Source organism: Protopterus annectens, chromosome 13.part0, assembly GCF_019279795.1.
Source record: "Protopterus annectens isolate FY-2018-M chromosome 13.part0, PAN1.0, whole genome shotgun sequence".
Taxonomy (NCBI): domain Eukaryota; kingdom Metazoa; phylum Chordata; order Ceratodontiformes; family Protopteridae; genus Protopterus; species Protopterus annectens.
In genome coordinates, this window is record NC_056747.1 from 218,877,028 (window position 1) to 218,895,048 (window position 18,021).

General features: G+C 43.8%; 1 protein-coding gene across 1 annotated transcript in view; it reads left to right on the forward strand.

The window, feature by feature from the left end:
• The window catches only part of MIER2 (MIER family member 2), a 397,788-nt gene that overhangs the window by 65,083 nt on the left and 314,684 nt on the right, over positions 1-18,021 (forward strand). The window contains exon 2 of the mRNA XM_044053751.1: positions 15,118-15,243. Coding sequence (XP_043909686.1) covers positions 15,118-15,243 — 126 coding nt within the window. The remainder of the gene's footprint in view (positions 1-15,117; positions 15,244-18,021) is intronic.

Consider the following 18,021-nt stretch of genomic DNA (forward strand, 5'->3'; position numbering starts at 1 on the left):
TCCTGTGCCAGAAAGGGGCCTAGGATTTTATTCTCGCCTGTTCCTAGTACCAAAAAAGGGGAACACGTGGAGACCAATTTTGGATTTGTGTATCCTCAACACTTATTTGGACATTCCCAAGTTCAAAATGTTGACGTTACAACAGCTTTTACCTCTGCTGGGCAAAGATCACTGGATGGTAACTTTAGATCTCAAGGAGGCTTACCTTCATGTGCCTATCAGACTCAGTTGCAGGAAGTATCTGCGTTTCCGAGCTGGAAATTCCCATTATCAGTTCTCTGCATTGCCCTTTGGCTTATCTACTGCCCAGAGTATTCACAAAAGTTCTGGCTCCAGTGGTAGCTTTTTTCAGGCTAAAAGGAATACAAATCTATCCTTACTTGGACGACTGTCTGATTCTGGCTCAAGAAAAGGACGTGCTTCTTCAGCATCTGGAATATGTGATAGCAGTGCTAAGATGCCTGGGGTATTCTGTGAACGAAATAAAGTCCAGTCTAGTACCCTCTCAAGACATGTGCTTTCTGGGTGTGAGACTGAATACAGCAGCCCAGATGGCCTTTTTAACCCCGGACAAACAAAAGAGTCTATCCCTTTACTTCCATCAACTATCTCATCAGTCCGTGCTGACTGCAAGGACAGTCCTTCAAGCATTAGGGTTCATGGCATCTTGTATTCTGGTGCTTCCCAATGCCAAACTGCATATGAGGAAGCTACAATGGTATCTCAAAATGTATGGACACAGCACTGCCAGGATCTGGACACTGTCATTCAAATAATACCTTGCATTCAAAAGGAATTTTTGTGGTGGGCTCAGGAATGTCACCTAAACAAGGGACTCTCTGTGACCCGGCCGGAGGCGAGTCAGATTCTAACGACAGATGCCTCAGACATAGCTTGGCGAGCTCATCTGAATGGAAAGTGGATACAAGACAAGTGGCCTGCCAGACTACAGCATCTACATATCAACATGAAGGAGATGTTAGCAGTCCAGTTTGCATTGATGGCTTTCAAGGAGTTACTTCTTCCAGGGCAGGTGTTGATTCTAACAGACAACACAACTGTCATGTGGTACATCAACAAGCAAGGCGGAACACATTCTTATCCTCTATGCAGGCAAGCAATGATTTTGTGGGAGACTGCGCTCAGCTTGCAGCTTACTCTTCAGGCAAGGTTTCTGCCAGGAGCACAGAACTCCTTAGCAGATGTGTTAAGCAGGCAAATCATGGATCCCCACGAGTGGAAACTGGATCTTCATGTATTTCAAAAATTGACAGTGTCATGGGGAACTCCAGACATAGATCTGTTCGCTTCTCCACTAAACCACCAGCTGCCAAAGTTTTGCACGAAAAGGTTTCATCACACAGCTTGGAAAGTGGATGCTCTTTCGGTCAGTTGGGAAAATCTTCATGTGTATGCCTTTCCTCCTCTGCCTCTCCTCCCAAAGGTACTCCTAAAGGTCAGACAAGACAAGCCAAGGATGATTTTGATAGCTCCAGATTGGCCTCGCAACACTGGTACCCATTACTGAGGAATCTAGTAAGAAAGCCTCCATGGCCTTTACCTTTAATTCCACACCTTTGTCTCAGAGGGACGGTCATCTACTCAATGTCAAGCTTCACTCTCTTCATCTAACAGCCTGGCATATTCTGTTTCGAACCACAGCAGGTCTCAACTTCCTCAACAAGTTTTGAATGTGATTATGGAAGCCAGAAGACCTAGTACACAAAGTGTATGCAGAAAAATGGAAGAGATTTTTATTTTGGAGTGCAGCAAAGGATTTGGATGTTTCTGAGCCTAATTTGAGTGTGGCTCTTCAATATCTTACTGAGCTATTGGACAAAGGTTTGTCTTTCTCTTCCATTAAGATTCATGCTGCAGCAATTTCAGCTCACTATGATTGTGACCCACCATTGTTTTCTCATCCTTTGTTCAAGCAATTTCTTAGAGGGGCAAAGAATATAAGACCCCACGTAGAGCTCCTACTCCTGCTTGGGACCTCAATTTTGTGTTGGAGAAACTTACTCTACAACCTTTGAGCCTCATGGCTACTGCTGAGTTGAAATACTTGTCATGGAAGACTGCTTTTTGTTGGCCATTACTTCTGCAAGAAGGGTTTCTGAATTGCAGGCCCTTATGGCGGTTGAGCCTTTTTTGATTTTTCATAAGGATAGGGTATCATTACGTACTAATCCTTCATTTATGCCTAAGGTGGTTTCTAGTGTGGCTTTGAACCAAACTATTCATTTGCCTACTTTTTATGCAGATCCCCAAAATAGGGGGGAAAAGATTTTGCACACTTTAGATGTACACAGGCAGTTGCTATTATTTAAGCAGGACTAGGATTTTAGGCAGTCTCAGCAGTTGTTTGTTTCTTTTGCTTTGAGTTCTCAGGGCAAGCCTGTGTCTAAACAAACTATATCTAAGTGGATTGGGTTTTGCAATGCATTCTGTTACTCCCATCATGGCAAGGAGATTCCAGCTAGGATTAGGCCTCATTCCACTAGGGCTACTGCCACTTCAACAGCATTTCTAAAGGGGGTGGCAACTAAGGATATTTTGGAGGCAGCTACTTGGAGTTCAGTGCATACTTTCTCCAAGCATTACCACCTTCCTCTCTATTCTAAGTCCAGGGCTGGTTTTGCCACTGCTGTGTTGCAGGGCATTTTGGCAGCTCCTGCTTCATTATAGTTTAGCCATCCTCCCTTACCTCTGCTTTGGGATTCTACCCAAGTGTTAGGACTGCAGCAATGTGAGATGAAGAACATAGTACAGTTTTGTACCTACCATAAATGTAGATGTTCGAAGATCCACATTGCTGCAGTCCAATTTTCCCTCCCTCCTTCCCCTCTGTGTTTAGGGGTGGTTGTGTGGGTGAGGTTCTATTTTTTGTAAATTTGTATATATTGTACATATATTAGGTACAGGAGTGTTTTGGTATTTTTTGGTTTTGGCCTTATATTTTTAGGGTCTTCTGACATCTGGGGCAAGAAAAGACTGAGGATATGACGTCGGTCATGCGCATTTGTACCCTGACGTCCTGATGTCAGACAAATGCGCCTTGACCGACGTCAGCCTTATACTTTGGTATTCGGGCCGACTGGGACAGCGGACTACCCAAGTGTTAGGACTGCAGCAATGTGGATCTTCGAACATCTACATTTATGGTAGGTACAAAACTGTACTTTTTGGCTGATAACATTGGACCTCAAGGAGGCATACCTGCATGTCCCAATCAGACAAAGCTGCAGAAGATACCTCAGATTTCTTGCAGGTTCAATCCACTATCAATTCTCTGCATTGCCCTTTGGCTTATCTACTGCGCCCAGAGTATTCACAAAGTGCCTGGCATCAGTGATTGCCTACTGCAGACTTCAAGGGATACAAATTTACCCTTATCTGGACGACTGCCTGATCCAAGCGGACAGCAAACGCATACTACTGGAACATCTGGCATATGTGACACGGTTACTGCTTTCTCTGGGATATACCATCAACAAGGAGAAATCAAGACTAACACCATCTCAGAAAATAACCTTCCTGGGTGCCAACTTGGACACAAACACCCAGATGGCATATCTTACGCCAGAAAAACAAGGGCAACTATCTCAGTACTTCAAAACACTAGCAAAAGTACCAGGCTTACTGCAAGGAAAATCCTGCAGGCTCTGGGATTCATGGCATCTTGCATTCTTCTAATCCCATGTGCAAAGCTGCATATGAGGAAACTTCAATGGTACCTAAAAATCTATGGTCTCAACACAGTCACAGTTTGGAAGCAATTATACCAATAATTCCATGTTTGCAAAAGGAATTTCTATGGTGGGCCCAAGCATGTCAAATAAACACAGGCCTTCCATTCTGCAAGCCTCAAGCAAAACAAGTCATAACCACAGACGCCTCAGATTACGCCTGGGGGGCGCACATGAAGGACAGGTGCATTCAGGGCAGATGGTCCCAAAAGGAAAAGCACCTTCACATCAATCAAAAAGAAATGCTAGCAGTAATAAATGCAATTACAGCTCTCAAGGACTTCCTGCATCCAGGACAATTACTGATAAGAACAGACAACACCTCAGTAATGTGGTACGTAAACAAACAAGGAGGAACACATTCATACCCCTTGTGCCGACTAGCCATGACTCTTTGGAACTTGGCTCTGGAAAGACAAATCGAACTTCAAGCACAGTACTTGCCAGGACTGGAAAACACACTGGCAGACACTCTAAGCAGAAATATGACAGATCCACACTAATGGAAGTTACATCCTCAGGTGTTTACAGAGATAATCCAAGCGTGGGGGAGGCCAGACATAGATCTTTTTGCCTCCAACAGGAACCACCAACTGAAAAAGTTTTGTTCAAGGACCTTTTATCCAAAGGCCTGGAAAGTGGACGCCCTTTCATTCAGTTGGACAGCATGGACAGTTTATGCATTCCCACCTCTGCCCCTTCTGCCCAAGGTGCTTTTGAAAGCAAGAACAGACAAACCGAGGATGATACTGATTGCTCCAAATTGGCCAAGGCAACACTGGTATCCACTCCTGAGGAGCCTAACACATACTCCTCCCTGGTCCCTGCCTCTATTGCCTCTCCTACTGACTCAGAACAGCTACAAAACTCTTCACAGTCAGCTGAAAACACTCAACCTCGCTGCATGGAAAATTCCTTGACACCACAACATTCCCTACTCTCCAAGGAGGTGCAGGATGTCATTTTGGAGGCCAGAAGACCATCCACTAGAAAAGCATACTCTGCAAAATGGAAGCGGTTTTGCTGTTCGAATGAGAAAAGAGGCCAGGACCCTAGAAAATTGAACTTGCCTCAGGTTTTACAGTACCTAGCTGAACTGCTGAACAGTGGACTTTCATTTTCTTCCATAAAAATACATGCCTCAGCCATTTCTGCAGAATTCAACACGGATCCTCCTTTATTCTCTCACCCACTCTACGACAGTTCCTCAGAGGGGCTAAGAATATAAGACCTCCAAGGAAGCAACCAATACCAGCCTGGGACCTTAATTACATACTAGAAAAATTAACATTGCCTCCCTTTGAACCTGCTGCCTCAACAGATCTGCAACATTTGTCCTGGAAAACAGCTTTCCTTCTGGCCATCACTTCAGCTCATAGGGTTTCTGAACTACAGGCCCTCATGGCGGTGCAGCCCTTCCTCATCTTCCATCAGGACAGGGTTTCCTTCGTACCAACCCATCTTTTATGCCAAAAGTGGTATCCAGGGTAGCCTTAAATCAAGCCATACACCTACCTACCTTTTATCCTAACCCTCAAAACAAACGCGAGAGGCTGCTTCACACTTTAGACATCCATAGGCAGCTACGTTATTATTTGGACAGAACAAAGTCCTTCAGGAAATCAGAACAACTTTTTGTGTCCTATGCCGTAGGGGCTCAAGGGAAACCAGTTACCAAACAGACCATTTCCAAGTGGATTGGCCACTGCATACATTTTTGTTACTCCTATCATGGGAAATCTGTCCCTACTGGTATCAGATCTCACTCCACCAGGGCCACAGCCACCTCTACAGCCTTCCTCAGAGGCGTTCCTACTAAGGATATTTTGGAGGCAGCCACTTGGAGTTCTGTACATACCTTCACAAAACACTACCACCTATCCTTATATTCCAGAACAAGAGCAGGCTTTGCCACTGCTGTTTTGCAGGGCATTCTGGCTCAACCCAGTTCCTCATAGTACCTACCACCCTATGCATAGCTTTGGGACTCTACCCATCTGTGATTACTGCAGCTGTATGCACGATGAACATAGTACAGTTTTGTACCTACCATAAATGTAGATGTTCGAGTGCTAATACAGATGCAGTACAGGTTTCCCTCCCTCCTTCCCCACTTGGTAAAGGCATGGGGCCTAACAACCTTTTCATACCACCTGACTGGGTTATCCTGCTATGTTTTATTTGCTTGCTTACACTGATTTTGCATTACATTGCATTGCCTGCATATGTAGATAAGCCTTATTTATGTATTGCCTTCCTTTTGGGGGCACCTGACATCTGGGGCAAGAAAGACTGAAGAACATGGCGTCGGCTGTGTCTTATATACTCTGGCCTTACTGACGTCAGAAGAGTAAGCGACAACTGACGCCGGACCAAGACTTTGGAATTCGGCCGACCGAGGGACCGCCTGACGGCTGAAAACCCATCTGTGATTACTGCAGCTGTATTAGCACTCGAACATCTACATTTATGGTAGGTACAAAACTGTACTTTTCCCTCCCTCCTTCCCCACTTGGTAAAGGCATGGGGCCTAACAACCTCTTCATACTACCTGACTGGGTTATCCTGCTATGTTTTATTTGCTTGCTACCACTTATTTTGGATCATATTGCATTGCTTGTGTATATATATATATATATATATATATATATATATATATATATATATACATATAAGCATAGTTTATGTATTGCCTTCCTTCTGGGGGCACCTGACATCTGGGGCAAGAAAGACTGAAGAACATGGCGTCGGCTGTGTCTTATATACTCTGGCCTCACTGACGTCAGAAGAGAAAGCGACAACAACCGACGCCGGACCAAGACTTTGGAGTTCGGCCGACCGAAGGACCGCCTGACGGCAGAGAACCCATCTGTGATTACTGCAGCTGTATTAGCACTCGAACATCTACATTTATGGTAGGTACAAAACTGTACTTTCTCATGGGCCTTTTTTTGATATCAAACCCTAGTCTTCAGGCTCCAGAGTGCTTGGCAATATCATGGGCCTTCTTTTACTGATGCTGAACCTTTCTCAAAGTATGAGAAAGATATTTCATTTTTATTGTGGAGCACTCCCCTAGGCTGGCTCCTGGTTCAGGGAGTGTATCCACATTAGCTAGTTAGAGGTAAGATAAGGACATTGGAGAAAATGCTACTTCTTGGGCCTTTCTTTACATTTTCGGGTAACTAGTTCATGATATCAAAACAGGCACCACAGATGCAGGATTATACTCTATGTGCAGGAAGGAAGATGCTCCTCTGGCGAAGATCATGTGCATCATTCCTGGAAAGGTGAATAAGCTGGTGGATGCCCTGAGCCATTCCTGTAGTTCTCATCTGGAGCTATGATGTCAGAGGCCATGCCTGAGTCGGGGTTTCTAGAAGTGGGGCACTATGAAAATCCAGATGTTCATCGTGTTATCCTGCTGCAGTCATCACACTTGGGTTATCCTGCCATCAGGCGGTCCCGCAGTCGGCCCAAATTCAAAGTCTTGGTCCGGCGTCGGTTGCTGTCGCTTCTTCCCTGACGTCAGTGCGCCAGGGGTGTACAAGAGGCATCCAACGCCATTTTCTTCAGTCTTTCTTGCCGCGAGGTGCCCGAAGCAGAAGCAGTTCGCAAGTGCCGGTCGGCTGACACCTGAGATTTTCGATTTGAATTTCAGTCTGAAGTCTTCAATAAAGCTAAGTACCCCGTTGGGGAACATTTTCTTGCCTCAGTCCGATGTCAGAAAAAGTTAACAATTGCATTTCTTGTGGGAAGTAAATACCTCATAAGGACTTCCATTCCTATTGTATTCCTTGCCTAGGCCCAGACCACGACGTCACAGGTTGTCGGTTTTGCGCTAGGTTTAATAAACGCACTATCAAACACCGTTTTGACTTTGCACGGCATTACTTTGGTAGGAAATTTAATTATATCATGCCGTCGGAGCAGCCGACTACCACAATTCATAAAAAACGCAAGGATAAGGACAGGCAGCCTAGGAATAAGCCAGACCCCAAGGCCTCAGCTGGGCCTGTTGCCGGTTTTCAGTGAGGCACCTACGCAGCCCCTGACTACCGCAGAGCTGGAACCCCAGACAGCTGCCGACTCCCAAGCGGAGTCTACTAGGCCGACGCAGCCATCTACCGACACCGGAGCAGAATTTGACACCGGTGCAGAGGAAATCTCTTCGGTTGCAGAAGGTGTCTTCAGACCAACTACAATCACCATTAAATCTTATGCTAAGCTTAAAACTCCTTTAAAACCTAAGAAAACTGTTCATCAGTCTACAGGTCAAGGCCCCATACCTAAGAAACAGATGCTTAAGATGGCTGAAGATTTAATTACCCTTATCAGGGGTTTCCATCCCCCTCCTGACAAAAGACCAAAACAAGAGGAGGATTATGCAGCCTCTGACCAGGTTTCTCTCTCCTCAGATTCTTCTGAGGAACAGGATAACACTTTTCCACCTTATGAGGATTCTGATGCTGAAGACTCTATTCCCTCAGCATCTCCCCCTGAAGACTACTCCTTTGGGGAAACATTACATACCATGAGGGAACATTTCCACTGGGAAGGCCAGGATTACTCAGATTCTAAGAAAAGGCTCCGAGAGTTCCTTTTATTACCCCAGCACAGACCTCTTGCTATCCCTCCTGTGTTAGATATTGTGGATGATGTCTACTTGGAGTCTAGTTTAAATCCAGACTCACTACCTCCTGCTCCAGCCAAACCAGACAGATACTACAGAGTACCTGACTCACACAAATTCCTTTATAAAAGCCCTGTAGCTGACCCAGAGATCATATCCCAGGGTCCTAAAGGAGCAAAAGCTTCTATAGCTAAAAATCCTGTGCCCTCTGAAAGAGATTCCAGAGCCCTAGATAGCTGGGGAAAGAAAATGTACACCTCTGCAACTCTGGCTATGAGAGCATTAAATTGCCAGTTTCACATGTTGAAATATCAACAATTCCTGATGTCTCAGTTAAAACAAAAAATGAGCACACATTCAGAACAGCCTGAATTCAAGGAAATGCAGGATCTGTTGCATGCAGCTGAACAGGTGGGCAAGCATACTTTACAATGCGGATTTGATTCACTGGAAGCTTCCTGTAGAGCAGCTGTTACTGGCTCTGTCATTCGGAGACATGCTTGGTTAAAAGAGCAAACCCTCCCTGACCATGTTAAAGCAAAATTATTAGATGCACCTTTACAACAGGATGTATTATTTGGTGTCAAAGCAGAAGAGGTTTTAAAGAAAATGGAGGATAAGGCTAAATCTATGCAAACGGTCAAGGATTTCTTGCAGGTACAATCCCCTCGCTTCAGCAGAAATTGGCCAACAAAAAAATGTTCCTTTCCAGCTTCAGGCAGATCACAGAGGGGCAAATACAGTCGCCCAAGGGGCAGAGGTCAGTTACAGGGCCCTTACAAACCTCGCCAATGGGGTTTGGCTACCCTGAAAGGAGGAGAATACAGGCCCCAAGCTAGCAGAAGGCAGACACAATGACTCCATCCTCAAACTACCAAGCAAATCTCTCCTGGCAACACCCTTGGGAGGAAAACTAGCATTTTTTGCACAACTGGCACATCATCATAAAAGACAAATGGGTTCTAAACATTGTCTCGCAAGGATACAGATTCCACTTTCATACCTTACCAAGGATCAAAGGAATGCCAAACCTGCCACCAAATCAATGGGCAGAGGCACAAAAACAAATTACAGCTCTCATGAACATGAGAGCCATTCAGCAGGTACCTACACATGAGCAAGAACAAGGATTTTACTCAAGACTCTTCCTAGTTCCAAGAAAGGACAAAGCATGGAGACCCATTCTGGATCTTTCAATTCTGAACACCTATCTGCAAGTACCAAAATTCAAGATGCTAACACTACAGCAGCTTCTTCCCATGCTGGGCAAGAATGCTTGGCTAGTCACTTTGGACCTCAAGGAGGCATACCTGCATGTCCCTGTCAGACAAAATTGCAGAAGATACCTCCGCTTCATTGCAGGTTCAGCGCATTATCAATTCTCTGCACTGCCCTTTGGCTTATCTACTGCACCCAGGGTCTTCACAAAATGCCTGGCACCAGTAATTGCATACTGCAGACAAAGAGGAATTCAAATATACCCATACCTGGACGACTGTCTTATTCAAGCAGAAAGCAAGGACATCCTTTTACAGCATCTGGCATTTGTCAAACACCTTCTAAGTTGCCTAGGGTACACAGTAAACAAAAAGAAATCAAAACTAGTGCCCTCACGAGACATAATATTCCTGGGTGCCAGCTTGAATACAACGGCCCAGATGGCTTATCTCATGCCAGGCAAACGACAGCTGTTTCAATATTTCAAAATCATGGCAACAAAAACCCAACTCCCTGCAAGAAAAAATCTGCAGGCCTTGGGATTCATGGCAGCTTGCATACTACTAATACCATTTGCAAAACTGCATATGAGGAAATTACAATGGTACCTGAAAAATGTATGGACTCAGCACAGCCACAGCTTGGAAACAATGATTCCACTCATTCCCTGCCTTCAACAGGAGTTTCTATGGTGGGCACAGGCATGTCACCTCAACAAGGGTCAGCCTTTCACCTTACCCACAGCCAGGCAAACTATGACAACAGATGCATCGGACTATGCCTGGGGAGCACACATGGCAGGACAGTGCATTCAGAGCAAATGGACTACAGATCAGAGACACCTGCATATCAATCAAAAAGAAATGCTAGCAGTGCAGAATGCCCTAACAGCTTTCAAGGACCTTCTACACCCAGGACAACTACTAATAAGGACAGACAACACCACAGTTATGTGGTACATAAACAAGCAAGGGGGCGCACATTCCTACCCTCTATGCAGGCAAGCAATGACCTTGTGGAACACTACTGTCATACCAGGTTCAATTACAAGCACAATTCCTGCCAAGAAAGAAAAACACATTGGCAGACGACCTAAGCAGAAACATCATGGATCCACACGAATGGAAACTAGATCCACAAGTATTTGCACTGATAGCTCAAAAATGGGGATGCCCAGACATAGATCTGTTTGCAAGCCCCCACAACCACCAACTTCAAATATTGTGCACAAGGGCCTTCCATCCACTAGCTTGGAAAGTGGACGCCCTCTCATTCAGTTGGAAAACATTAACAGTGTATGCCTTCCCTCCACTGCCTCTTCTAGCAAAGGTACTGCTGAAAGTCAGATTAGAGAGGCCACAAATTATTCTCGTTGCACCAGACTGGCCACGCCAACATTGGTATCCAATTTTAAGGAACATGGCCCAAGGCCCACCATGGATTTTACCACAAATTCCTCACCTGCTCACCCAGCGAGACAGTCTGATTCTACACAGCCAGCTCAAGACTTTAAACCTGGCTGCATGGCAAATTATCTAAACAACCAGCAAACACCTTTATCCAAAGCTGTTATGGATGTCATTCTGGAGGCCAGGAGGCCCAGCACCAGGAAAACCTATTCAGACAAATGGAAAAGATTTTGCACCTGGAACCAGGCTAAAGGCCTAAATCCCCTGGAGCCGGAAATTCCTCGGATTCTACAATATTTAACTGAGATGTTAGACAAAGGGCTTTCTTTTTCATCTATTAAGATCCACGCCTCAGCAATTTCAGCTCATTATAGCACGGATCCCCCTTTATTTTCACATCCACTCCTAAGACAGTACCTCAGAGGGGCTAAGAACTTAAGACCGCCAAGGAGAGCTCCAACACCTACTTGGGATCTCAACTTTGTCCTGGAAAAGCTTACACTGCCGCTTTTTGAACCAGCTTTTTCAACTGACTTAAAATTTCTTTCATGGAAAACTGCCCTACTACTAGCAATAACCTCAGCTAAGAAGAGTCTCAGAGCTACAGGCACTAATGGCAGTGGAACCTTTCCTCATTTTTCATCAAGACAGAGTTTCTCTACGAACTAATCCTTCCTTCCTTCCTTCATGCCAAAGGTGATATCCAGTGTGGCCCTAAACCAAACCATTCACTTGCCCACCTTCTTGCCAAATCCCCAGAACAAAGGAGAAAGACTCCTGCACTCTTTGGACATTCACAGGTAATTATGTTACTACTTGGATAAAACTAAGGCTTTCAGAAAAACTGACCAGCTCTTTGTAGCCTATGCTACAGGATCACAAGGAAAAGCTATCTCAAAACAGACCATTTCTAAATGGATAGGACATTGCATACGTTTCTGCTACACACATCATGGGAAACCAGTACCTGCTAACATTAGGTCCCACTCCACCAGGGCTACAGTTACATCAGCAGCCTTTCTCAGGGGAGTGCCAACCAAGGATATTTTGGAAGCTGCTACTTGAAGTTCAGTGCACACCTTCACCAAACACTATCACTTACCTCTTTACTCTAAGACTAGAGCTGGTTTTGCCACTGCAGTTTTGCAGGGTCTACTAGCTTCTTCTAACCCTGTTTGACTCCACCTCCCCTCCTTCGCTTTGGGATTCAACCCAAGTGTGATGACTGCAGCAGGATAACGCAATGAACATAGTACAGTTTTGTACCTACCATAAATGTAGATGTTCGAGTGTTCACCCTGCTGCAGTCCAGGTTACCCTCCCTCCATCCCCTCTGAACTAGCTGAACTTATCTCTACCACTTTATCCTATACTACCTCTGTGGTGTATTTGCTTGTGCCTAAGGGTTTTGTTTTATTTTTATATAGCCATATGTATGTATATATATATATATATATATATATATATATATATATATATATATATATAATTTTTTTTTTTTTTTTGCCTACCTTTTGGGGGCACCTGACATCTGGGGCAAGAAAAACTGAAGAAAATGGCGTCTGATGCCTCTCAGATACCCCTGGCGCACTGACGTCTGGGAAGAAGCGACAGCAACCGACACTGGACCAAGACTTTGGAATTCGGGCCGACTGCGGGACCGCCTGACGGCAGGATAACCCAAGTGTGATGACTGCAGCAGGGTGAACACTCTAACATCTACGTTTATGGTAGGTACAAAACTGTACTTTTTCCACTTGTGAGAATGTGACCTTTCTTCTGCTTTGTTCAGCAAGGCAAGGTGGTGGGTAGTAGTTGACACTTTCTTTCCTGTTGACATTCCCACCACTCATGCTAATTCCAAATCTCATTTCAGTTCAGGGAAGGAAGAAAATATCAGTCATTCTCATCCCAGTGGCTGAGAACAGTATGGCTTCTGGCTTTTGCATCCTTGGTCTCATCTGAGCTAAAGATACCTCTTGATTACGATAAGTAGCATCACTTTGGGGCCTGGCTCCTCATGTAGACCCCCCAGTCCTACTGGATTTAGTTCGCTGGGGCTTTGGAAGTTGAGTTTGCTAGAAAGACTTGCAGATGGCACATCTGTGCTTCCTAATGAAAATAGTTGTCAGTTTTGATGGAGCAGTATGCTGTTCTCCAGCAAGCTCACTGGCTGTGGCAGGTCTTTATTTAACTTGGACACCAGTACAGTTTGGGCTACAAGTTACTCCATGGTCAGGGTGCATGCATTAGCTGTCTCTGTGCTTCATGACTTTGTGGAGGACACAGTTGTGACCAGTACTGACGGAACAAGCAGTTGAAAGGCGTGCAGCATGTTGCCCTCTTATAGGGGGACTCTTTTATTGGATTTGATTTTCATAGTAGAAAGTCTACTTGTTCACAGTTTGTGACTGTTAGCTCACTGGCACTGAAGTTCAGTCTTAGGAAAATGCCTTCTATGGTGGCAGTTTCCTTTGCACTTCATCTCAGAGCTTCAAGGTGGTATGTATAAGGAAGCTTAATTGTTTTTTCACAGGGAAACAAGGTACTCTCTGGATGAACATACATTTTCTTTTGAAGGCAGTTTTGGAATTTTATCTGAAAGTCTGTATGTCCACCAACCAATCATCTTTGTAGATGCAGAAAGCAAGGGGGAGAGAGTTTTATCAGATCAGATGATGCCTGAAATGGGTGGATGACTTGTGGAAATTGAATCCAGTTTTCTTTATCTTGGAGGGAAGGGCTTACAGTTGTCAAGCAGACACTTTTTTTTCAAGCAGCTTGCCAGTTGCATTATCCTAAACACTGTTTGGCTAAGGTTTTCTTTAATTCTTGCTTTAAGAATGTCTCCTTTGCAGATGTCTGTTCTGCGACCTCAATTGTGACTCTTGTATTTGGATGTCTCTTTTTTGTAAAAACAGAACATAGGAATCAGTTTTTGAACTATGTGCTTGTGTAGTCCTCTAACTCCTTCCAAACCTCCTAATAACTGCTTGCCATTCAACCCAACCCAAGACCCATCAAGAATGGTTATCAGTGTTAGAGACACTGTAGGAGAAGTCTTCTTGACTGGTCAAGAGTACCCTTCCTCTGTAGTCCTGCTGGTGTTTTTTTTTTCTTTCACTGACATCAGCTCTGTTTTAAGTCTAGCAGGTATATACCAATGTTATAGTTACAATATCAGTGTTACGTCTTCATTATTTCTTGTTTGGTAGGTAGGTGACCTGGCAGATCTAGGGGATATACATGCTTAGGTAGTCAGTGTTGTATTTGCATGTGTATTGATATCAGCAGGTTAACATCCTTGAATGTGAACCCCTCGCCCCATTTTTTTTCCCTTTTCTGGTTTGCTGAACAGTATTCTGTGGTGAAAAGATGAACTCTGCCAGGGATGGCCCTCTCGTAGATCAGATGCTTTGAGGGGGGTGTATCTGTTGTATATAATTGTTTTCCTTATATCTTTCTGAAATAGTTTAATCTGCTGCTTGGATGGGGGATTGGCATAATGGTTAAGGAGTTTACCTTACAGAAACCAGGCACGTGGTTTGATTTTAGTGTTTTGGAACATGACTGAGCTTAAAAAGGCTCCCTGGAATCATTAGCCTAGTAATTGCTTATAAATGACATTATGTCCCAGAAGAACATATTGGGGAAGGATTGACGTAATGGCTAAGGTGCTTGCCTAAGACAGTGTTCAGGGTTTGATTCCCACCTTTGTGGTAAGTAGGCGAAGCTTAAAATGGCTGACAAGGGCAGCTTGCATAATACTTGTCTATGAACCCATGAAGGAAGTTTGTTGGAGCAGCATATATGTTGAACTACGTTTACACTAGAAAATGAGAGGGAATTGAGGAAGGTACTGGGTATGGTGCTTTTTAAAGCAGAGCTGTCTTCTAATGATCACAGGGTGAAAATCCAATCATGTCTTCACAGGGATATATGACTTCTTAAATGTCTTATTAGATGACCGACTTTATGGTTGTGGCTTATTCCACATCACATGTGACTTTCTTTGGCAGTGAGCCTATCAATTTTTACATCTGCTGTTTACATGAGTAACTCACACAAGCATACTTGGTGATCATGTTTGTTCCATTTTTTTCTTTAGGAAAGTGATGTGCCTTTAGAAGAATTGTTAGCACTATACGGCTATGAAGCATCGGATCCAGTGTCTGAACCAGACAGTGAAGGGAACAATTTGCGCCACAGCCTTCCAGATATGACACTAGATAAAGTAAGGATATAAATCTATTAACTGATTTTCACTGATAAAGAATACCTTAGAATATGTCTTTGCAGCTTATAAAAGGTAATTATTTCTTTTGCTGAATCTAGGTAAGTGATTTGCACATGTGCATTGCTAGGATAATGCTGTCTTTTTATAGTACGTCTTGCAAAGGATTTTTTGTTCTGGGTTAGTTGTGATAATGATTCTAGCCTTGTTGTCCTTGCTTACTAGTACATGTTCAGTGCCTGGCGGAAAGGTGCGTCATCCTGAATACAAGTTCTGTGATTACAACCATGCTGTCTTGGCTGCCTTTACAGTGCATTCTGTAACTTGTGCCACAGTGTCTTGATCCTCATCATAGGTTCTTTGGAGCCATGGTTTTTCAGTCGTAAGTGCTTGTGTCACATAATCATAATACATATACATTTAAAGCAGAATGTAGACAGTGTCAAAAGCAATACCAGAATGTCCATGACTAATGAGGGTGTACATTTAAACAGCAGTAGGCTAAACCTTTACAATGGACACAGGTAGGTGGAACAGCAGCTTTATACTTAGGGAATTTTGGGATGGTGAGTAGTGGATGAGTAGGGAAAAAATAGCAGAGAATCAATTCATTTCATTATTGTGCATACATTTTTTTCTGAAAATGTGAATTTCTTTGCACATCACAATTTGATCAGTATAAGCATTTCTAGTTTTTTAAGTTGCTCCTGTAATAATCAGGTATAGCAGATGAGTTAACTATCAGCACCTTGTCTATTATTTAATTACTGTAGAAGCTTAAGATATTATATGTTATCAGTATTAACAGATATATGGTATGAGGTTAGCAGCATCATTTTACCTTGTCACGCTTGACCCGGTGAACTTTAAAGACTAATAAGCATATAGTGTCAACTCTTGATGTTCACTAAATGCATGGCAATGGTAGCGAACTGGTTCACTATGCAGGGTTTTTGGGTCTTTCTTTACTTGGGTGACTGTCCTCCTGATAGTGACATCAAAAGCATCATTGATTCAGGTGAAAGATTCTAAACTCAAGTTGTGCCTGTCCTTGGGCATCATAGTAGGCTTCTAGAAGTCCAAGTTAGAACCTGTGCAGAGCCTGGAATTTATTGGGTACTATCTGGACATCTCCAGCTAGATTGCCAAGCCACCTCCTGCAAGACTATCTTATGTACGGATCCAAGCCAATCAAGTCTTGTCACATTAGAAGCCACCTGCTCACTTGATTATACTACTCTGCTTAATAGCAGCTGCTATCTTTTCTTTGTTTCTCTCGCCAGGTACTTTGAGCATTCTTCAGCGGACCCCATTAGTTCATTTGTCAGTTTAATCATGTCTGATTTTTCCCTTTCATACCACCAGCATTTTCCGCTACTGCACTCATTGGTTGGTAACTTTGATTCACGTTTATGCAGGATGGCCTTTTGTTCTTCCCAACCCCTTGGTGACCATAGATGATTCCCTCAGGAGATGGAGTGGGGCTATTATGGAGGGAAGATAGCCCAAGTTGTACTATGCCTTCCTAATGTTGCAAGCCTTTTCAAGACTGCTACATCAGAGGTGCTGTAGCCGTGCAGTCTGATAACACTGGAGTTGTGTGGTACTTGACCAAGCAAGAGTGAACCTGATCCACACCCCCGTGTTGAGAGGATGTGACAGTGGGCTATGTCCTCACAATGTTTTATGATGGCAGAGCCCATCTTGGGGAAAACCAGAATTCTAGCAGACAAATTTTAATGCCTTACTATTTGTCTTTCAACCCAACAGTAGTGTCTTGTATTTTCAGTTGCTAGGGCCATCCTGAACCCTTTCAGCACCAAATGCAGCACCATTTGTTCCCTAATCCCTCCCAAAGGACATTCACCAAGGGCTGCTTTTCTGCATGCTTGGCTCCCAGGTCTCCTGTATACTTACTACTCCCTTATGGTCTTGATGATAAGTTCTGCAGAAAGCTGCCCATTGCAGAGCAAACTTAGTTGTCATAGCCCCATTGTGGCCCAGACTAGTATGGTTCTCCCTCCTGTGGATCTCACCTCCTTCTGCACATTTCTTGGGATCTGGACCCAGTTCTGGATCTGATTTAACATCCGTCAGACCAGCATCATCCAAATCTGAAGTCCCCATGGTTAACCACTTGGTTCTTCCAATTCCAGTGATTGCCAGGAATCCAAGCTTTCCAAAAGAGTTGCGCTTATCCTTTTCTTATCTGAGAAGCCCTCTACTAGGAGAATTAATGCAAGTAAATGGGGAAAAACTTTTCTGTTTGGGCTTCCTCTCAAGGCCTGGACCTTCTCTGCTCCAGTTGAGGCTGTTTTGAATTCTGTCGTGGGGCTTTTCCAGTATGGATTTTAATATGCTGTCAAGATTCAAATGGTGCTCTCTAATTTCCACATACGTCAGGTACATATTCCTGTTGGTTTTCTTAGACTGTTTAAGGCCTTTTTGAAGAGTACTTTTCTTATCGGTCTCCAATGAAGAGACCCTGTCCCCCTTGGGAATTGTCTGTTTACCAAGCTTTGACAAACCAGCGGCTACCATAGATCTAAAATTATTTTCCTGGAAAACCCTTTTTAACAGAAGTTACCTCATTTAGAAGAGTTTCTGAAGTTCAAGCATTATCCTGTAACCGCCCTTGTATTTTCTTTCACAAAGTAGAATTTGCTTGAGGACTAATTCATCTTTCTTGCCTAAGGCGCCCTCAGAGTCTAAACTAAGTCAATTTTATTTGGATAGGAAAAAACAAATAAGGAAATCAGACCAACTTTCTATGTCCTT